General features: G+C 36.8%; 1 protein-coding gene across 1 annotated transcript in view; it reads right to left on the minus strand.

Moving 5' to 3' along the window:
- Window positions 1-17,724, minus strand: part of SH3BP1 (SH3 domain binding protein 1) — a 1,277,628-nt gene extending 1,259,904 nt beyond the window's left edge. The window contains exon 1 of the mRNA XM_044063342.1: window positions 17,548-17,724. Within this exon, the coding sequence (XP_043919277.1) occupies window positions 17,548-17,603 (56 nt within the window). The 5' untranslated portion in view covers window positions 17,604-17,724. The remainder of the gene's footprint in view (window positions 1-17,547) is intronic.
- Window positions 17,725-18,439: the final 715 nt, after the last annotated feature.

Raw genomic sequence — 18,439 nt, forward strand, 5'->3', positions numbered from 1 at the left:
CCATTAACACTAGAATGCTTTTCTGATAGTTCCCTTCCCACCATGTATTCAGCTTCTGCTTAGTCGCTTACCTGTGTCAATCTTATTACTACTTTGCTTGAAATTCATGACTTTTCTAATTCAAATCCCTTTACACAAGGATGGAAAAATAGAATGGTATTAGGCACAAAATAGCAGTTCTGTTATATTTCCCAGCTCAGAAGTTAGTTGACAGTTGCATCTTTTTCCAAATACCTGAGGTCGGTGCTCCTTGTGCTCACCTTGAAGGCACCCATACCTCTTATAAAAAATAAATCCCTACAGCAAACTTAGCCATACCAGTACATGCGAAAGGAGCAACTCATTAACAATGAACTACATTGTACTTACAGAAATGTTATACTCTTTCATGATCAGTGTTAACAAGTTTTGTTTCTATTTCTACCCTGCACTGTATATTTATACTTCCTGTTAGCAAATGTCACTAAAAAATCTGCCAAAATAAAGTCAAACTGCAGTTATTCAAGTTTTGCAACTTGTCAAATCACATCAAAAATAATTACTTGTCAAACATGCACAGAAAAATAAAGAGCTACATTTTGTACAGTTTTACTAAAACATGACACACATTAGAACTGTAGATAAATCATTCAAAGATAAATCATACATAAAATGAAAGCAAACCAATGTCAGATTTCTGTACCTCTCACTAGTTCTCAGATACATGCTCAAATACATATAGTGACACAACCAATAAATACATATCAATTTCCTTCAGTTCAGAAAACACATCATGCAGGCAGACAACCATACTGTTGCATACTGCCAGAAAAAATGCCTGAATTATACACTTCAACCTCAATATTCACTTAACTCCAAGGCAAACCTCTCAACTATCCAGGATTTCACAGAATGTCCATATTTTTCCTCATATTATTTGACCTGCTCCTCATAACAATTTGTTTTCTGGCAAATCATCAAGGACTGAAGTCACTAAATAATGACAGAAATTTGAGTTTCACATTTCATATTCTTCATAAAATGCATACTAATGCAAAACTTGTTAGTGCAGTAACTTTCAAAGTTTATAGAGCAATATTTAAAATCTGTTCTTAACTTTGGACCATTTCTCCCATTATTTTTGGCTTTGTCCAGAATTCAAGCACTAAGAGGTTGCAAGGTATACTCCAGGATCATAAAATGATCAGGGATAAAAATATAGTAGATCTAACAGCAATGAAATGACAAAACAAAGTCATTTTTAAGCATTAAACAGTCCACCCATACAACTGAAATACACAGCAATATTTCAGAAATTAGCATATAGAAAATAAAGCTCTTTATCAGAAGGATTCTGTGATTTCACATTATTCGCTACCCTGTCCTGTTGCCATTCTACTTTCCTTCAGCAAAGATAAGCCAAGAAAATTCTCAGGCTCCAAATAGAAAAACACCAGTTTATTGTAGAACAGGTACAGATAAACTCCAGTTAGCACTTTTGACTCCCTCGGTTTACACAGAGACTTCTTCAGACTGAATTTATCATAGACAAATCCAACACTTAAATAGTATAAAAATCACATGATCTTTATAAATCACATGACCATTGTAAAAAGCATGTATTAAAAGTACATAGCTAAAAAACAAAGACTTTCACAATCTAAAACACTCTACTAGTGTTTTAGTCCTTTCCTTTTAAGATACATCACAAATTCTTCTCTGTTATTCAGCCCTGGTGGAAAGCAGGCATTGAGCCTGACTTGTCAACAGTATTCAAGCCAGCCCAGCTCTTCCTCAACATTTACAATATTCAGACTGTTGGAAAGTGCTTCTAAAACTATAAATTTGAACTCAACCTTACACTTTCAACTTTATAGTGTTTACTCCATGCATTCTTATTGTCCTTAGATTGAACAGCATATTTGTGCTCATAAATCCTTCTATTTAATTTGTGGGTAGTTCTTCCCACATAGAAGAAGTTACATTCTACACAAAAACTCAAATACACAACATTTTTGGACTTAACAACTGTATAGCCCTGACATTTTAATTATTTTTCTCCAATAACCACTTCATTAGAATCTGTATAAATATACTTACACATATTACAGTTGTGGCATTTAATCATGCCACATTTTTGCTTATTTTCTTTAAGTCTTTTCAGTTTGCCTTGAAAATAATTTTTATAATTTCTAGCTTTTCTTCTGAGTGAACTTGGGGTAACTCCCTAATCTATTAAGTAGTTCACTATTTGCTCTAAATAAACCCAGTTCCTATTTATACCTTTTTGAATGGCTTGTGACTCCACACTGTTTTGAATAGCCATAGACACCCCATATCTAAATGGGGGGCTACATTCTATATTTTCTTCTTTATTTTCTCTTTCTCCAACTTCTTCTTCCAAAAGTTTTTTTTACCTCAAATTCAGGATACCCACTTTTTATAACTTTATCACAAAAAAGTCTACTTCTTTCTTCGTTAATCTGCTTATTCTAGAAAGGTGTCCTTTTACTATATTCATTTTAGTTTTTTGGGGATGCATACTAGAAAAATGCAAGTACATGTTATTCTGTACTTCTTTTTTAAACATCCTAGATGCCAACCTATTATTTGCCTTGTACAAAACCAAATCCAAGAAACTAATGTCCTTATCATTAACATGGTGAGTAAATTTCAAATAAGTACATATATTATTGATGTATAATAGGAACTCTTCTAATACTTCTTTAGTCCCTCTCCACACCAAGAAACATCATTAATGAATCTCAACATTGACATAATATTATTTTTGTACTTGCTTTCTAAAACATGCATAGCTTCCCATCCATGCATAAAAACATTGGCGTAACTTGGGGCTAATGCTGACCCCATTGCTACCCCATTTACTTGAACATATATATATATATATATATATATATATATATATATATATATATATATATATATATATATATCATCATAAAAGGACATAAAATTGTAGTTAAGCACAATGTCTATCATTTCCATTAATAGCCCCACTGTGCCAGAAGAAAATAGCCTATTATGTAATAGCTCCATCCTTACAATATCCATTCCTTCTTCATTGGGCATCATATACAAAGACTTTATGTCAAGATTAACAAGCAAATCTTCATTAACAACCGATTCATCTATCTTTTTTAAAAAATTAAAGCTGTCTTTAATATAGGTTGAGTTTAATGGAATAACTTTTTGTAGGTGTTTCGTCCACAAAAACAGACATACCTTCTGTTTTGCTGTCAGCACTGGATACAATAGGCCTCAACGGGGGTTCATCCAAGTCCTTATGGATCTTGGGTATTCCAAATATTTTACTAATTTTAGGATTAACATTTAAGAGTTTTTTTCTTGTTCTTGTTTTCTCATCTATCCTTCCAGTAATCAACCACTGCTCTAAACAAGAATCAATAAAGTTATATCCTCATTTTACCTCACCCATTGTAACTTTTTTATAATAGTTTTCATCAGATAATAGGGCCTTCATTTTTGTTTCATAAACAATTCTATCCAGTGCTACAAGTGATCCACCTTTGTCAGCTTTAAAGAACAAGATATCATCGTTCTTAGTTAAATTATCACACACCTTTTTTCATTTCTAGATGGATTATAATATTTAAATTCAGTTTTATTGTCTAATACATCTATAATCTGAGTTTCACATTTCGAAATCCTTATGCAAAGGAAAGTTATAACAGCTAGGCTTATAAAACTGTAAATTTGCATACTCTTTTTTGTCAAACATGATATCAACATTTAAAAGTCTAACATAGTCCCTTAAGTCATTGATTGTTTGTAATTTGTCTGCTCTCTGGGCTGGAGCAAAATTTCAACCCTTGCTCAGCACAATACATTCTTCATTTGTCAAGCAATAGCTAGACACATTTATTACTTTAAAGTTATCAGTACCTAGTTTTTCGATACTGCTTCTTCTGGTTCCATTTCTTCCATTTCGGCCCCTTCTTGACAAAGTTGTTTTTTGAAAGCCTACTATAGTTGTTCGTATTGGCATTACTGCCGCGCGCTGTAACTTGAGCTCATGACCTTCCATGACCATTAATCCTTTGGTATACATCCACTCCCTGCTGACTATTTCTTACATTTCTTTGCTGCAATGAAGAGGAACCAGCTATCACTTTCTCATCCATTTAAAATTCACCATTAGATATGGCGTTTGCCCCTTGGTGAATTATACTAGGCTCACCAAGGCTTTTTTTCACTGTTGCTACAGTTTCTTTCACTGTCTGCTGCCTTGTTCGGCTTTTTTGAATGCAAACACTCTGATCTTCTCACTGAGTTTTCAAAGCTAAAACTTTGACTGACTCAGATATTTACTTTAAAATAAAGCTAACTCATTCAGTCTTCAGGAGTAGGAGGCCTGTTAAAGGAATAGTTACTCACTGTTTAACATATGATTAAGCAAATGAAATGCCTAATATATTACTTTTTAAAATGAAACTCTGTTAAAGCAAAGATACATGTGAAATTAGGCAGAAATTATTGAAATGTGATGTTAGGGGCATGGGTGTCTTAAAACTGCTCAACAGTCTTGAGCTCAACTTACTGGTCTAAAATGTATACTACATAAATGTACAATGCAGCTCTCTAACAAATGCATCCAGATTGCACCTATACCTTGCATAAAACATCATTCAAAACAGATACATATTTGTACTTTTTTATGTACAAACTGATGGAGCACACAACTGATACCATAACATCAAGTGCATTCCTAGCTTCTTCTGGCTGTTATGAGGCACATATATGCTTCTACCATCACATTTCTATCATTTAAATCAATTGGTTTTGGAAAGGTGTAATCTGACTTCACATTTTCTTGCACTGCAGCTTTTGGTGTTTTTAGGGTTATGAAAATAGAAGACTACATTGTACTTTCTTGATAGCAGAAGCAGCTACTAAACCTGTCAAGTTTGCCATTTAAGTGCATTCAACATTCTGCCTTTTCTCTTTACTTACCTTTACCCTCACTTCTTCTCCATCTTTCCTATGCCTTCTTGGACCTCCTTAGTGGAGTCCTACTCTGCTACTTATTCTGGTAGTGCATTCAATCAGAAAATAGCCCTGTCCATGAGAAACTTTTTTTTACATCTCCAAAGAGTAGTTGGTGCCTCCATTTTGTTGCTTCCACCCCATGCATCCTCTTCTGTGCTTTCTATTTAGGACAACCCCTTCAGATCTCTCTGACATTTTATTGTGTAACTACATCATATTCTCCCCGTATGTTCTGGTCTCTAGTGAGAAGACCTTTTAGTTCTTGTAGCTTCTGGTCCTATTTTGTCCTTCCATTCTGTGGACTCTTCTAGTGGCTTTCCTCTGGACCCCCTCCAACATCTGATACCCCTCTCCTTGTACAACTTCTAGAACTGCACACATTACCTACGATGTGGCCTGATTGGGGCTCAGTATAGTGGAGACATCACCTCTTTGCTACTGTTATCTATCCAATTCTGGATACAGTCCAACATTCTGATGGCTGCTGCCACTGTTCTCTTAATCTGCTCCAGGTACCTATGTACAGGTGTTATTGACAATCCCATATCCTTTTTATGTTTTGCTACTGTTACACCCACACAAGAGTTGATTTCCCCAGGTGTAATATTTTGCATTTGTCTGTACTAAACGTCAACTACTATGTTTCAGACTAGATGGTTGGCCTTTCTAAATCTTTCCTGTGTTGAAGTTTCTGTCATCTGCAAAGAGCACTCTATTTTCTCTCCTCAGGTATGTCTGAATTAAATGTTCTGTAGTACTGAAGCAAGACCTTTTTCCTGCATAATTCTACTAATTATGTTCTTTATTCCTCACATTACTTGCCATACCATAAACCCCTGTCTCTTAACCTTTCTCCACGCAGCAGTCCATTTCCTTATTCTTAATCCTATGCTCACTCCTTCCATGGTTTAGCAGCCTCTTGCACAGGACTGAATTAAAGGCCTTGACAAATATGAGAACAAACAAATCTACATGTAGTCCCTTGTCAAGTTATCCTGCTTCCCAGTTGTAAAACTGGATGAATTTTGCCTGACGTTTTCTTCTGGCCATGGACCTGTGTTGGTTGTTGTCTTGTAAATTCTAGTAGGGAAGCAACCAGCCTTTCCTACAGAGCCCTTCTCCCTGAGTTTTAATGCTTATGTAGTTAGGCTATGTGGCCTGCTGTTCCCTGGATTTTTCTTATTTTCCTTCTGTATAAGGGTATCACAGCTGCTGTCTTTCAGTCCTAAGATACTTTAAAAAGGGTCAGTGATATGTTGAAAACCTTTCTTAGTGGATCTGCTAGCACATTACTGATATTCTTGAGGATTGTGGCAAGCAGCCTGTCTGGTGATGTGCTTTATCCTCCCCTACATAAGCCACTACCAATACTGAAAGCCTTTTTGTTGTTGCCATGCAGAGAATATTTACATAACTAGATAATGTATAAGCCTTAGGTATTGAAATGCATATGACAGTACTTGTAATAAAGGACAGGATTACAGTATTTTCAGAAGCTCATTACATTTGTTAGAGACTTGCAGTAATCTTTGCAGGCTTTACCCATAAACTAAACAGAATGCCAATCTATCATGTGTGGTCAATAACGTGCAGTAATCCTTTAAGCAATTTATCTTGAGCATGTTTCTTGTTTGCTGTTCAGTTTTTACTTTGATCATGTTTTCCCCATGAAACAGGTAGATAGTTGTTGTCAAGCAGCAGTTCTTTTTTGGATAAGAAACATTTTTACAAGTGGGGGTATCAGAGAGATTGCTACTTTCAGCATGTTACTTGGTGCTTTTATAAAGCTGAATATAAATTATAATTAAAACTGCAGTGCAAGGAGAAGTATTTTGAGTGCTGCTTGTTTTTTATACTTAATTTTGACTGGTATTCCAGTAATATATTTAAAAAGTAGTTTACTTTTTCATGCCTCACAATCTTTTTGTTTCCATCTAGATATTAAGTAAGCTGTCATGTAGCCAATGCATTGAAATTTTTTTTTCTTCTACACTTCATTTTGTCTCGATTGTTCTTTCATAATGATGGTTTGGCAGTGGCACCCAGGGCAGCATATTATATTAAAGTCCCAGTTTTTGTGTTTTTTAGCATAAACCCTTCCTGTTGGCCCCACCCATTCAGCTGTCTCCTGCAGCCCCCCTTTGATTTGACGTCGCCAGCTGCCACTGGTTGATTTAAATTTACTACTGGTTGTGATAGATATTCTGATTACTGTTAAATATTGGATAGAGTGCAGTTCATTATAAGGATCACCCTACAAAATGTTATATTTGTTATGCTGAACAACATTTGCTGAACACTGCTCAGGTAGAATTTATACTTGGTGTAGGAGATGAATTTGTTTTCTTGAGGATGTGAGCCTTCCTGTAATAGGTGTAGGATGCAGATAATTTCTGGCCAAATTGCCCCATTAAAAGACCTTAGGAGGAAGAAAAGATTCCGGAAAAGGTGAAGGAGGTGACTACGGCCATTGCACAGCAAGTGACTGGTCCATGTGTGGCAAGCCCAGTTATTGTCTCAACTCCTGGGGTTACCCCACAAGAACAACATCTTGGGCCAGATTCCAAAAGAGTTGCTCTCAGTGTAAGTCTGCCCTGAGTCTGAAAGACTTGGTCTTAGTGTTTTTTGGAATTATGGCCCTTAATTCCTTTTCTATGATCCTGCTTACAGAAAAACCTGCTTCTGTTGTAGATTCTGGTGGTGGAGATGTTTCTGGGGAAGCTGAGGAGCTTAGTTCTACAAAAGATCAGTCTGGTGAAGGTACATCTTTGTTAGAGAATGAAAGAAAGAAGAACAAAAACGTAAGTATGATGAATGGCAGAAAATGTATTAAGGGCATGGTTTTCTCTTTAAATGTTACACGTTTAAGGGCAAAACAAAGATGATTGCTGGCTGTTAATTGGTTTTAAGCTCAATAAGGAACTATTGTTTATTTACAGGATACTATTTTACTTTTTTTAATATCAGGAGCAGGATAGGTTACAGAAAGTAGAAGGTGGGCATATTTTTTTCCATTTGATTTTGATGAATGTTCAGGTATTGTCATTTTGGGTTGATAATACTTTCGAGGTTTTGTTTTGGGGGGTTGGGATAGATGGCTGTCTGTTGCTTACTGAGAGTTGTATACTATAAACAAAATGGTTTCTACAAGCCGTGGCTTTTCTAAATATAGTTTTTTTCTGCGAGCACTTTTTTGTACTAGTTTACTTTGTGTTGGTCAGGATCATCTTTTTTAGAGTATTCCTATTGGGAGGCTTTTGAGATATTAGGACAGAGATCTCTGTTGTGTGTATGTAACATTTATTGCCACCAGCATTCTCCTTTTCAATGAAAAAGAGGAAGAATGTGTAATTTGTTTTGGATTTGCTGTATTGCAGTAGCTTCTGTCTAGTTGTTCATATGGGAGTGAAGTATTTTCTCAAGCAAGAACATGCACACCTATTGACATTCGACTTTTACTTCTCATTGAAGAACTAGATGACGCATTTACTACCAAACAAGCAGAACACCCCTACTTATTGCAAAGATCTGACTTATTGCCTAGTGTACACTTCATCATACAGATGTAAATAGAACTCGTGATGAAACCACTCAGAGCCTAACTACCCAGATCATCTAACTTGATATGAATATAAAATGTATATGCTGAGTGTCTAATGTATACCAGAATACAGACACTTGTTATTAGTGACTTTTAAGCTATTCTTAATGAAGGTACATCCTTGAAGGAAAAAGTAAAACTAAACAGTGATGTCTCCCAAAAAAAAAAAACAGAAGAACCACATAAATGAGTTTTGTCTATAGCAGCAATAACCACTGATGTTAATCAAGCAATGATTAACATGTCACATGCATATATGGTCACACTTTTAGTTTGAATCTGAAATCCATTACATCGCTATTAGATATCTATAGCAACTCCAATGATCTATTCACTAACGGGTTACTGCAACAGGAAGTACATTGATTATTACCTTGTTCAAAGTCAGTCTAACAGAAGTTTTGCATATCCTGAGTAGGGAAGTAATATTTACTGAGCATTTTTCCAGATTATAAACTAATATTTCACTTCTTAAAAGTCCACTGAATATCTAACAGTTATTAAACAGTTTTAGTCTAGTACCTTTCTCTTGAAGCAATAATATGTTTCTGTAGCCACACCTATATCAGTATTAGAAAACAATCTCATTTGAGAAGATTAAGGTGCTCCTTGCAAGGCTGTCCAGAGAAAACTACACATTTTTTATCATCTACAAGCTCTCAAGAAATAAGAATTACTAAGTGTTTTTTGTTGAAGTCTGTGACAAAAGCTACAAAAATACAAAACAAATGTACTCGAAGCTTGGCACATATAATGAAACTCAACAGACATCATCAGCACCTTGGGCTCATAGCTGCAGAAATGTAGCTTCCTACTAGACTTCCTGTACTTGATGAGTGACCCGCATTGCAACCTGACAGACAGCATAATTTGTAATGGAAATATTTTCAAGGCCTTTCTCATACACTTGAACACTAGTCACAGCTACTACTACGGCATGCTGTGTTCACTGTAATCACTACTGATATCCTGAAACTAGTTTAAGTTTATTCAAGCGATTACTAACTAAATGGAGCACAGTAATACAATAATAAGCAAGCACAAAACAATAATTTCACAATTACGATACAAGTAGACCAGTTGAGGCAAATCATAGATTGGAAATACAAAATAATGAGATAAAGCAATGATGATAAAATGCTAAACTACATAAATAAGCTTCAACTCAAAGCATCAAGGCAAGGCATGATTTTGGAGCTCTTTACCCATACATGACTTACTGGTGAAGCCAAGTATTCCTGTTGGTAGAATATGGCAGTCATTCAAACTCAGGACACCATTTACCAATTTTTCATTAAAATGAAGCCTATCAGAATGGTAAATGTCAAAGCAGAACAATTTGGGTATGCGTGTTTGTGTGTGTGTGTGTGTGTGTGTGTGTGTGTGTGTGTGTGTGTGTGTGTGAAGGTGGGCAGGAGGCTCTCACTTTTAAAATACCTTAAGCTTCACACATCTAAACAGTTAGTGGGCATATTACAGATGAACTTTAATAAATTATTTATAGAAGTCTGTAGTGATATTACGATCTTAGGCCATGACAGACCCTATACACTCTTCACAGACCTAACAGAGGTATTTTAAGATCAAAAAGGGACATTTTTTCTGAAGTATTTCTATCAACATCTTCTAAATAGCCATATGTTCTTCATGTGTTATGTAGATTATTATAGGACTATTAACTTACTTTTTGTAGAATAGGAATTCTGTGCAAATAGTAGACAAAATGGTTGTCTACAATATCGACGGGATCTAACTTCCAAAGTTTCAGTTGCATATTTGGGGGACATGTGTAATTAAGTTGTACTGATATTTCTGAGAGGAGCAACTGTGAATCATATGTACCAATATGAGTTACTGTAAAGCAACATTTCTTTAATTAGAACATTTTGCTCTAGCTGCTCACAATGAAACCTCTTTCATGGCTTTAAGTCCTCTTTGCTGGGATTCTCACAAAAGTATTTAGTTTCAGTTATTTACTCCATTTTTATGCTCATAACTGTGTTGCCCTGGTGTGCTAGGCCTGCTTTTCAGTGGAGACATAGAAAACTGCTTCAAAACAGAACAAAATGAAATGCTAAATGAAAAGAAAACAGAAAAAGTAGTGCATAGCATATAGGAGAGAAGAAGCTGGCAATGAAAGCAAATCAAATTAATATAGGTAAATGCAAAAGTAATAGTATCTAGACAGGCAATATGAACCAACTTTTTAAGGCAGCACTCCACACATTGGAGTCTAACAAGACTGATTAATGTCAGGACTATTATGAATGTATAGGGCCTATTCCCTTAATGGAACTAGAGGCTGTTCATATGTGTTTACTAGACTAATGACCACAAGGGCCTTTTTTAAGCCTAGCCATTCAACCCAAATCTCTGACAAGCTCTGGTACCTTTAATACGTGTAAGCAGGGGCTTGGGAGGTGAAGCATTTACAAGAAGGGGCCTGGGAGATGAACAATTTACAGGCTGCCTGTGTCCATTAGAGACATAGGTGCCAATCCAGGGGTGAATTTTCTGTTCCGCATCCAGTTGTCCAAGTTACACTTGAATTAGGTTAGGGTGGAACTCTGCTTCACATGGATAGGGAGCCTGTTACAGAGAAAGGTAAGTCCCTGGGATACATACTTGTGTCTCCAGCAGGTCCTATTTATATCACAGGCAAGGCTTACATCTTTAGAATTGGAAATTCTGGTGCTGTTTGTTTTGCAGATATGCAGGAGGTCCATTAGAGTGGGGTCTGACAATGGGTTGTATGTCACACATAAATCTCCCCTCAACAGCCAGTAGGAGACAGAATACAGGGATAGGGCCTTGATGCGGTCTACATAGGACATGTTACTTACATGCTGTATTCTTTCAGTGAGTAACCTCTGCAGCCATTCCAGTTGTTGGATATGCCTGATTAGAAGAGGATATTGTATTCAATGATAAGTCTGATAAATGCTGAATACAGTGGAACAAAGACTTCCTTGGACCTAGATGCCATACCTTTATTTATAAGTTGCTCAGCATAGAATGATTTCCTCACTTCTATAGATACATTATGGTCAAAGTCTAGATTACTGTTTATGTGTGTGACCCCAAATCCCTGACTACTGTGCCAGCTCTAAGTGTTGTGTTGTCAATATGATAGTTACCAGGAGTAGATGACTTCACAAAGAATACTATTATGCATTTCTTGACATTAAGTTTTAGTCAATGGCTCTAGCACCAGTTGTTTGTATGTGTCACCCCTTCCTGGAGAGCATTTGTGTTAGTGAGTTATTCAGTTACAGCTCCTAATTTAGAATCATCAGCAAATTTAGTCATCCAAAGGCCACTGACATTGGCTCTGACTTCAGAGAAGTAAATGTCCAAAAAGGAGTGGTTCCAGGACCAAACATTGAGGGACTCTGCTTGTGACTGGCCTCTTTGTAGAGGTGACCCCCCCCCATCCTCCAAATTCTAACTTTCTGGGTCCTGTCTGTGAGTCAACTGTCTATCCAGGTGACATAAGGGTTTGTACCTATCCTTTTAAATTTGTTAGCAATGCCCAGATGGGGGTTGTGTCAAATGACCTTCTCAAAGAAGTCCACCAGGTTGAGTAGGCACAACTTGCCCTTGATGAAACCAAATATGGTTGGGTCCAGTGTCTGGAGGTTTTGTATGTCATTATTGATCATTTCCATGATAATTCTTCCCATGGCTTTACATACAAGACTAGTGAAACTCATGGGTCTGTAGTTTCCAGGGTCTGTAGATGGCCCACCTTTGTGCAGAGGAATGGTGTTGCTGTTCTCCATTCATAAGGCACGCAGCCTGTTTGGAGGCTACAGTTAAATAGCAATTCCAGAAGTCCTGATAGATCATGTTTCATGCTGTTTAGAAGGCATCATGGGATATTGTCTGGGCCCATTGATACAGTGTTTGAAACAGCATTAAAGACCTGTTCCCTAGTGAGAGCAGGGGGAGTTGTATTTCATAGTATTTCCTGAGGGTAGGTTGATGGGGAGAGAGGGGTAAAGTTGGAGTTGAATTTGTCAGCCAGAAGGTTTACTATATCTTCTGGCTGAGTATAGGTGGTTTCATTTACAATGAGCTCTGCACACAATTGTGTATTGCCTTTGAGGTTGTGGACATAACTAAAAATGCCTCCCTCATAGTTGCCCTAGGCGTGGGAGGCCAAATTTGCCTCAAATTTGAGTTCCGTAGGCTTTATTTATCCTCTGAATTGCTTGTTTAGTTTGAAGAGAGTGCATTTATCCTGCTGGGTGCTTTACCCTCTAATTTTTGCCATGATTTTCTTCCTTCTTCCTTCTTTTATACAGCCTATTGATGTTGTGATTCCACCAGGGTGGCTTATTTTTTGAGTTAGTTCTGTACTTATTCCTGGTGGGTACAGCTGCCTCTGTGTAACTATTAACATGTTTCCATAGGGTTTTTGTGAACAGTTCTGCGTATGCAGCAGTGTTCTTGGGGTTTATGGGGGACTTGAAATGTTGCCAGGTTATCACTTAATAGTAAGAAGTTAGCCTTAGAGTAGTTCCTGAATATTCCAGGGTTAGCTGGGATTCAAGGTTTTATTTTTGCTTCAAAGAAAGTTATTTTGTGGATTGACCTTACCAGAAAAGACATTAAACTAGGGGATGTGCAGCATTCACTCATATCAGTGAGGACCAAATACAGTATGATTGCACCCCTTGTTGGGGTATTGACAATCTGTTCCAGAGAGTTTGTGTTTAGAAAATCCAGGAATCTCTCTGCCTGTGCATTTGGTGTTGTATATGATTCCCAGTTAATAGAGGGGTAATTAAAGTCACCCATGAATATTGGTATTTGGTTGGATGGTTAATGTTTCCAGTAAGTTTAAATACATGGTATGGGTTTCCTGGGTCATAGAGGGGAGACCTATAACTTGCAAGGAAGTGATACTGGACTTTGCCTATGGTGACCTGAATGTGGAGAAGCTCAAGTGCATTGTCCTGTTTGACCAGCCTTGAGGTATATTTATTTCTGATGTAAATCTAGATGCTGCCACCTTTAGTCCTGTCTGTGCTGGCTGTCATACTATTGGCTGAGACTGAAATTGGTCAGAATTAATCAATACATTAAACAAATAAATAAATAAACAGATAAATAAACTATGCACTCAGTCCATCCCCACTGATGTTATGTCTATGGTCTATAATCTCCCATTCAGGAAAGACTCTTTCCTGCAATTATCCTTAAAGTATAGAATAGGGTGTCTCTGAATTACTCCTACCTTGAAGAACCTTTGTAATTAAAGAGTTAAAGTCAGGGCATCATGGCAGCTAGACCACAGTGATCATTCTGTAAGTGACAAGAATACCTGAATCTGAGGCATGTCTTGTTACTTGAGTGTACTGGAGATGGTGTACAGTCAACTCAAGTTGGTCTGGAAGGATGTCAGGGCTCTTACAGGGAAACATACTTCTAATCAAAATCTAGACTTAGATCCTTTCAAATTTTTGAAGTTGTTTATTTCGGTTTACCGACATAATGTTGAATTTCACAATGTCTAATAGTCATTTGGTTGAAAAATAACATCTCAACCCAAAACATTGAATTATCAAAATGTCTACAATCATTTAATTGCAAAAGCAATGAGATCAACCCTACTATTTTGCAGGAGGGCTGCACCCCCTACTTAAATATATCAACTCTGAGATCACACTACAGTGCAGAAATGGGCAAATTTGATAGTTTCGACATTGTGTGTTTAGACTAATTTTATTTCAACATTTTGATCATTCAATATAGTGTGTTCAGCCTCAGTTTCAGCCATTTAGCATTCAACATTATGTCGGTAAACCGTTTATTTCTATAGCACCCCAGTCATCTGGAGTATTCTTTCCTGAAGCTATTTGCTAGTTACTACTGGAAGGCTGCATGCCCATTAAAATAGAAAGTATTCCACCTCTTCCCCTGCAAAGATCTCTCCAAATAACACAGAACAAATCACTTTAGTATATAAAACTTCCTCACTTGCCCTGAAGGAGAAGAAGGAATAATGCAGTAAGACTACAGAAATGTCAGCTTTTGGTGTACCTGAACTAGCTGCTCAAGTTTTGTATGTCCACTGATACTTTATTTAGTAGCCTACTGTGTCCACTGCATTTTATAGTGTAGTGGTCGTTAGAGGCTACTGTGCCTTGCTAGGTTTCCCCCATCCAGTTCTCTTTAGTCACGTCATGGCATATTAGCTAGATAATGTAATTACCTTAGGTACATTCTTCCAACAGGCCCTTGTTCAGGACAGCAGTCCTGCACTTTTTTTGGCTCATGAGGGGTTTTGAGCAAGTTGCAACAAAAGAAAAAGGAAAAAAAAACACTTGTACAAGACAGGAGCTGCTTCCCTTATACAATAGTATAAGTGGTGCACTGTACTAAATCCTAGAGACAGCACATCTTATGTCATAATATTAATATAATGTAGCAGAATAAGCAAGTAATAATCACCAAGAGCGTGGGCATTATGGGGAAATAAGAAATGCTTATGCTCTTTAATTGTTTCTACCATGACTTATTGACTTACAAGTTTCTGAGAAATCAACATGTTTTGCACAACTGCTTGTAAAATCAACCGCACAAAAAACAAATAACAAAAATATAAGCAATTTTTGCTGGGGTCCCTGGACCCCCACACCCAATGTGCATATACCAATTCCATGATTACCCAAATGTGAGGAAAGGAGAAATCAGCCAAAGGGAAGGAATATCTGTCTTCACACACTTATATCCCACCCTAGCAGTGCTTTTCTATGGAAACTAGCAATCAGGAGTTTACTTCCCAGCATTGTGCTTGGTGAGTTGGTTCATATAGGAATTGTAACTCATCGAGCGGTAAAGCTGGCGCACATCCTCCTGATGCAGCATAATTTTCTGTACTACCCCTGTGTTAGTTTAGCATTATTCTGCAATGTATTACACACATCTATTGAGCCAGTGAACGTTATAACATCACCTCTGAGTTCCACTAGCCATTCATTCAATTTCCACTGTCCGTTTTACCATATTATGAGCCATGAGTTGAGCTGGGGTAATGTCTAACAATCAAAATGAATATTTGTGATTTAAAATGAACTACATGTCCTGGTATTTCATGCAAACTTCTCTTAATAATTTGCTGATATGTTGAAAACTGTTTCACTTCTCTTTTTGGAAAATGTTTTTTTTCACCCATAACTGGAAGAAAAATTACTTGGGCACAAAACAGAGTTTTACCGGTAAAGCAATGTAGTCAGTAGAAAGCATACATCTTCAAGTAAGAGGCACATCGGTAAATGTCATTTGTTTTATACCAGCATCTTCAATGGACTGATTTAAGTTTCTGCATAGACACCTTAAAGAGCAAGTAGCAGGTTTACAGGTACTGTGTTATCTGCTGGTGTGTTCTCTTGCATGCATTATGATTTTCAGTGTGGGGATCTGTCTGAAAAGACAACTGCATATCAAACAAAATGCATTTCATTTAAATAATTTAATATTATTTTTTTTCAATTATTTGAACAAAATAAGATATTGGGTGTCTTTTGGCCAGCAACTTGCAAGGCATGAGAAGGAAGTGTTATACTGGTCTGACACTACAATACCTTAGACAGAACCAATACATTTATTATTTCTGCATCAAGTGCAGCTTCTGTATGTTTAACGCCTACTTCCTAACTGCAAACAAGTATCTGTTTTGGGAAAAACACAACAAAGAGTAAACAGAGCAATGTCTTTGCTCCTGCATACAAAACATTAAGCAACGAAATACTAATATGCAGAAATGCAAACTACATTCCTGCATACAAAATATTAAGCAGTAAAATATTAATAACTACAGAAGCAAACTACATTTATGACAACCAAAAACACTTTTTTTCTAAGGTTAAAAAGTAAGCAATGCTGCCCCACATATGTAATTAGTAGACGTTGTCATCTTAAGTAATAAAACCAAGGAGAAAACCATAGTAAGCAAATTAAAGCAAACAAATATATATTTCCAGTAATAATGGCTGAGTAAATCTATCCTTAACAAATCAACAAAAATCCAGCAGGCATAAATTGCCATTCTCTGTAAATATCAGTCAGTGCAAACTACAGCACTAAGAGATTTGAAACGTCATGCTCATTTCAGTTTTGTGCAGCTAAGGCTTTTTCTGAACTCGCACTGTGTTCTTAAGAAGTAGGCTAACTTAAGTAGCTGGCATTCCTCCAGATTTATAAAAGAAAAATACATTGTCAGCCATGTGACCTCTGCAGATTAATAAAAGACATTCAAAGAATACAGAAACACATGAAATACTTTATGAAGGACAATACTTAGTATCTTAACTATATTTTAAATAAACTTTTTTTATAAATTCGAATCTAAAAGTTTCTTTTCAGTTACTTTTACTTGAATGACTACCCTGACTGTAAAAAGTGTTTAGTGAGAAGGGAATCCCAGACCAAGTTGTTCCTTCTCTCCATATGTAAAAACTATATAAACAATACAGGCCCTTCAGTTATTAATGTTACTTTTCATAATCAACATTTGATGAAATGCAAATAAATAATTCCAACAAGTACTGCAGCCATGGCTTTTAGTTAGCTTGAAATACCAAGAGTTATATTCCTAGTTGTGTTTGATATTGCAATGTTGTACTGCATAATGACTGATTCTGAAACTTTCATGTTACCAGGTCCCATTCAGGTACAAAAATGAAACACCAAAGGTGAAAGTTGCCTTAACAAAGAACTGTACAAATGATGCACTTTAAACCAGTCAGCATCTAGACTTTACAATTCCACATGCCTTTGAAACTTTAAGAAAGCAAGATGAACACATCTGATACAAGTTTAGTATTACACGATTGCCATGTAGGAAACACTGCAACCAACAACACATGCCGTATCTCAAGGAAGAAAACAATTTGCTCTTATTCTCTACTTTCTTTGAAAACATGACTTACCTGCCTGTGCTGGGGCTAGCTAGGTGCAACATACGGGTAAACTGTTTCTTCATCATTTTGCAAAGTGTTGAACAGAATAAAAGAAACCAAGAAAATGAGAATTTGTTTTAAGTTTAACTCACTTTGGCTGGCGTCTGCCAGCAGCAAAATTAGTTTCCTTCAAACTGTCAATGCGGTTGTATGCATTGCTTTGCACAAAAGAGCCGCCCTGTGGTTAAACTTCAAACTTGCTTAAAGGGGAAATACTGTATTTCTTTCAAAACCCACAGCAACGTCATAGTGGTTTCTGCACCATTCTCATTCTTGTAGATGTACTGAAACTTCCCTCTCCAATGTTTCTAAGTGTAGCACTGCATAATTTCAATTTTAGCATGCACCAACAGTGTCACCACAAAGGCACTGTCATATTTGCACATGTGCACACACACACACACACACACACACACACACACACACACACACACACACACAAAAGCATGCACACATGCGTGTGCAGAAACACGCACACAGACACACACACACATATATACACACGCATGCACAGACATACACAAACATGCAAGTGCAGTTCAGAGGAATTTGAAGTCATAAATAAAAACAGATGTTAATAATCATACTAAGAATAAGGACCACAACACAGCCATGCACATACTCACACAAGTCACAGGCTGCTTCTCTCTCAACATTTACTTGAAAAGAAACGCATTGTCCTTAATTATGTTTACACATGGCATAACACATATGAACAAGAAGGATGTACAAACATGATTAGCACTGGGCAAGTGATCTCTAGTTTGTGTGTCGGCCTGCATGCATGCATTCATATGTATGTGTCCCACAGGTACAGAGTCTGAGTGTCTGCTTCTCTGCTGCTCACCTGGGACTGATAATC

Source organism: Protopterus annectens, chromosome 1.part0 (genome assembly GCF_019279795.1).
Source record: "Protopterus annectens isolate FY-2018-M chromosome 1.part0, PAN1.0, whole genome shotgun sequence".
Taxonomy (NCBI): Eukaryota; Metazoa; Chordata; order Ceratodontiformes; family Protopteridae; genus Protopterus; species Protopterus annectens.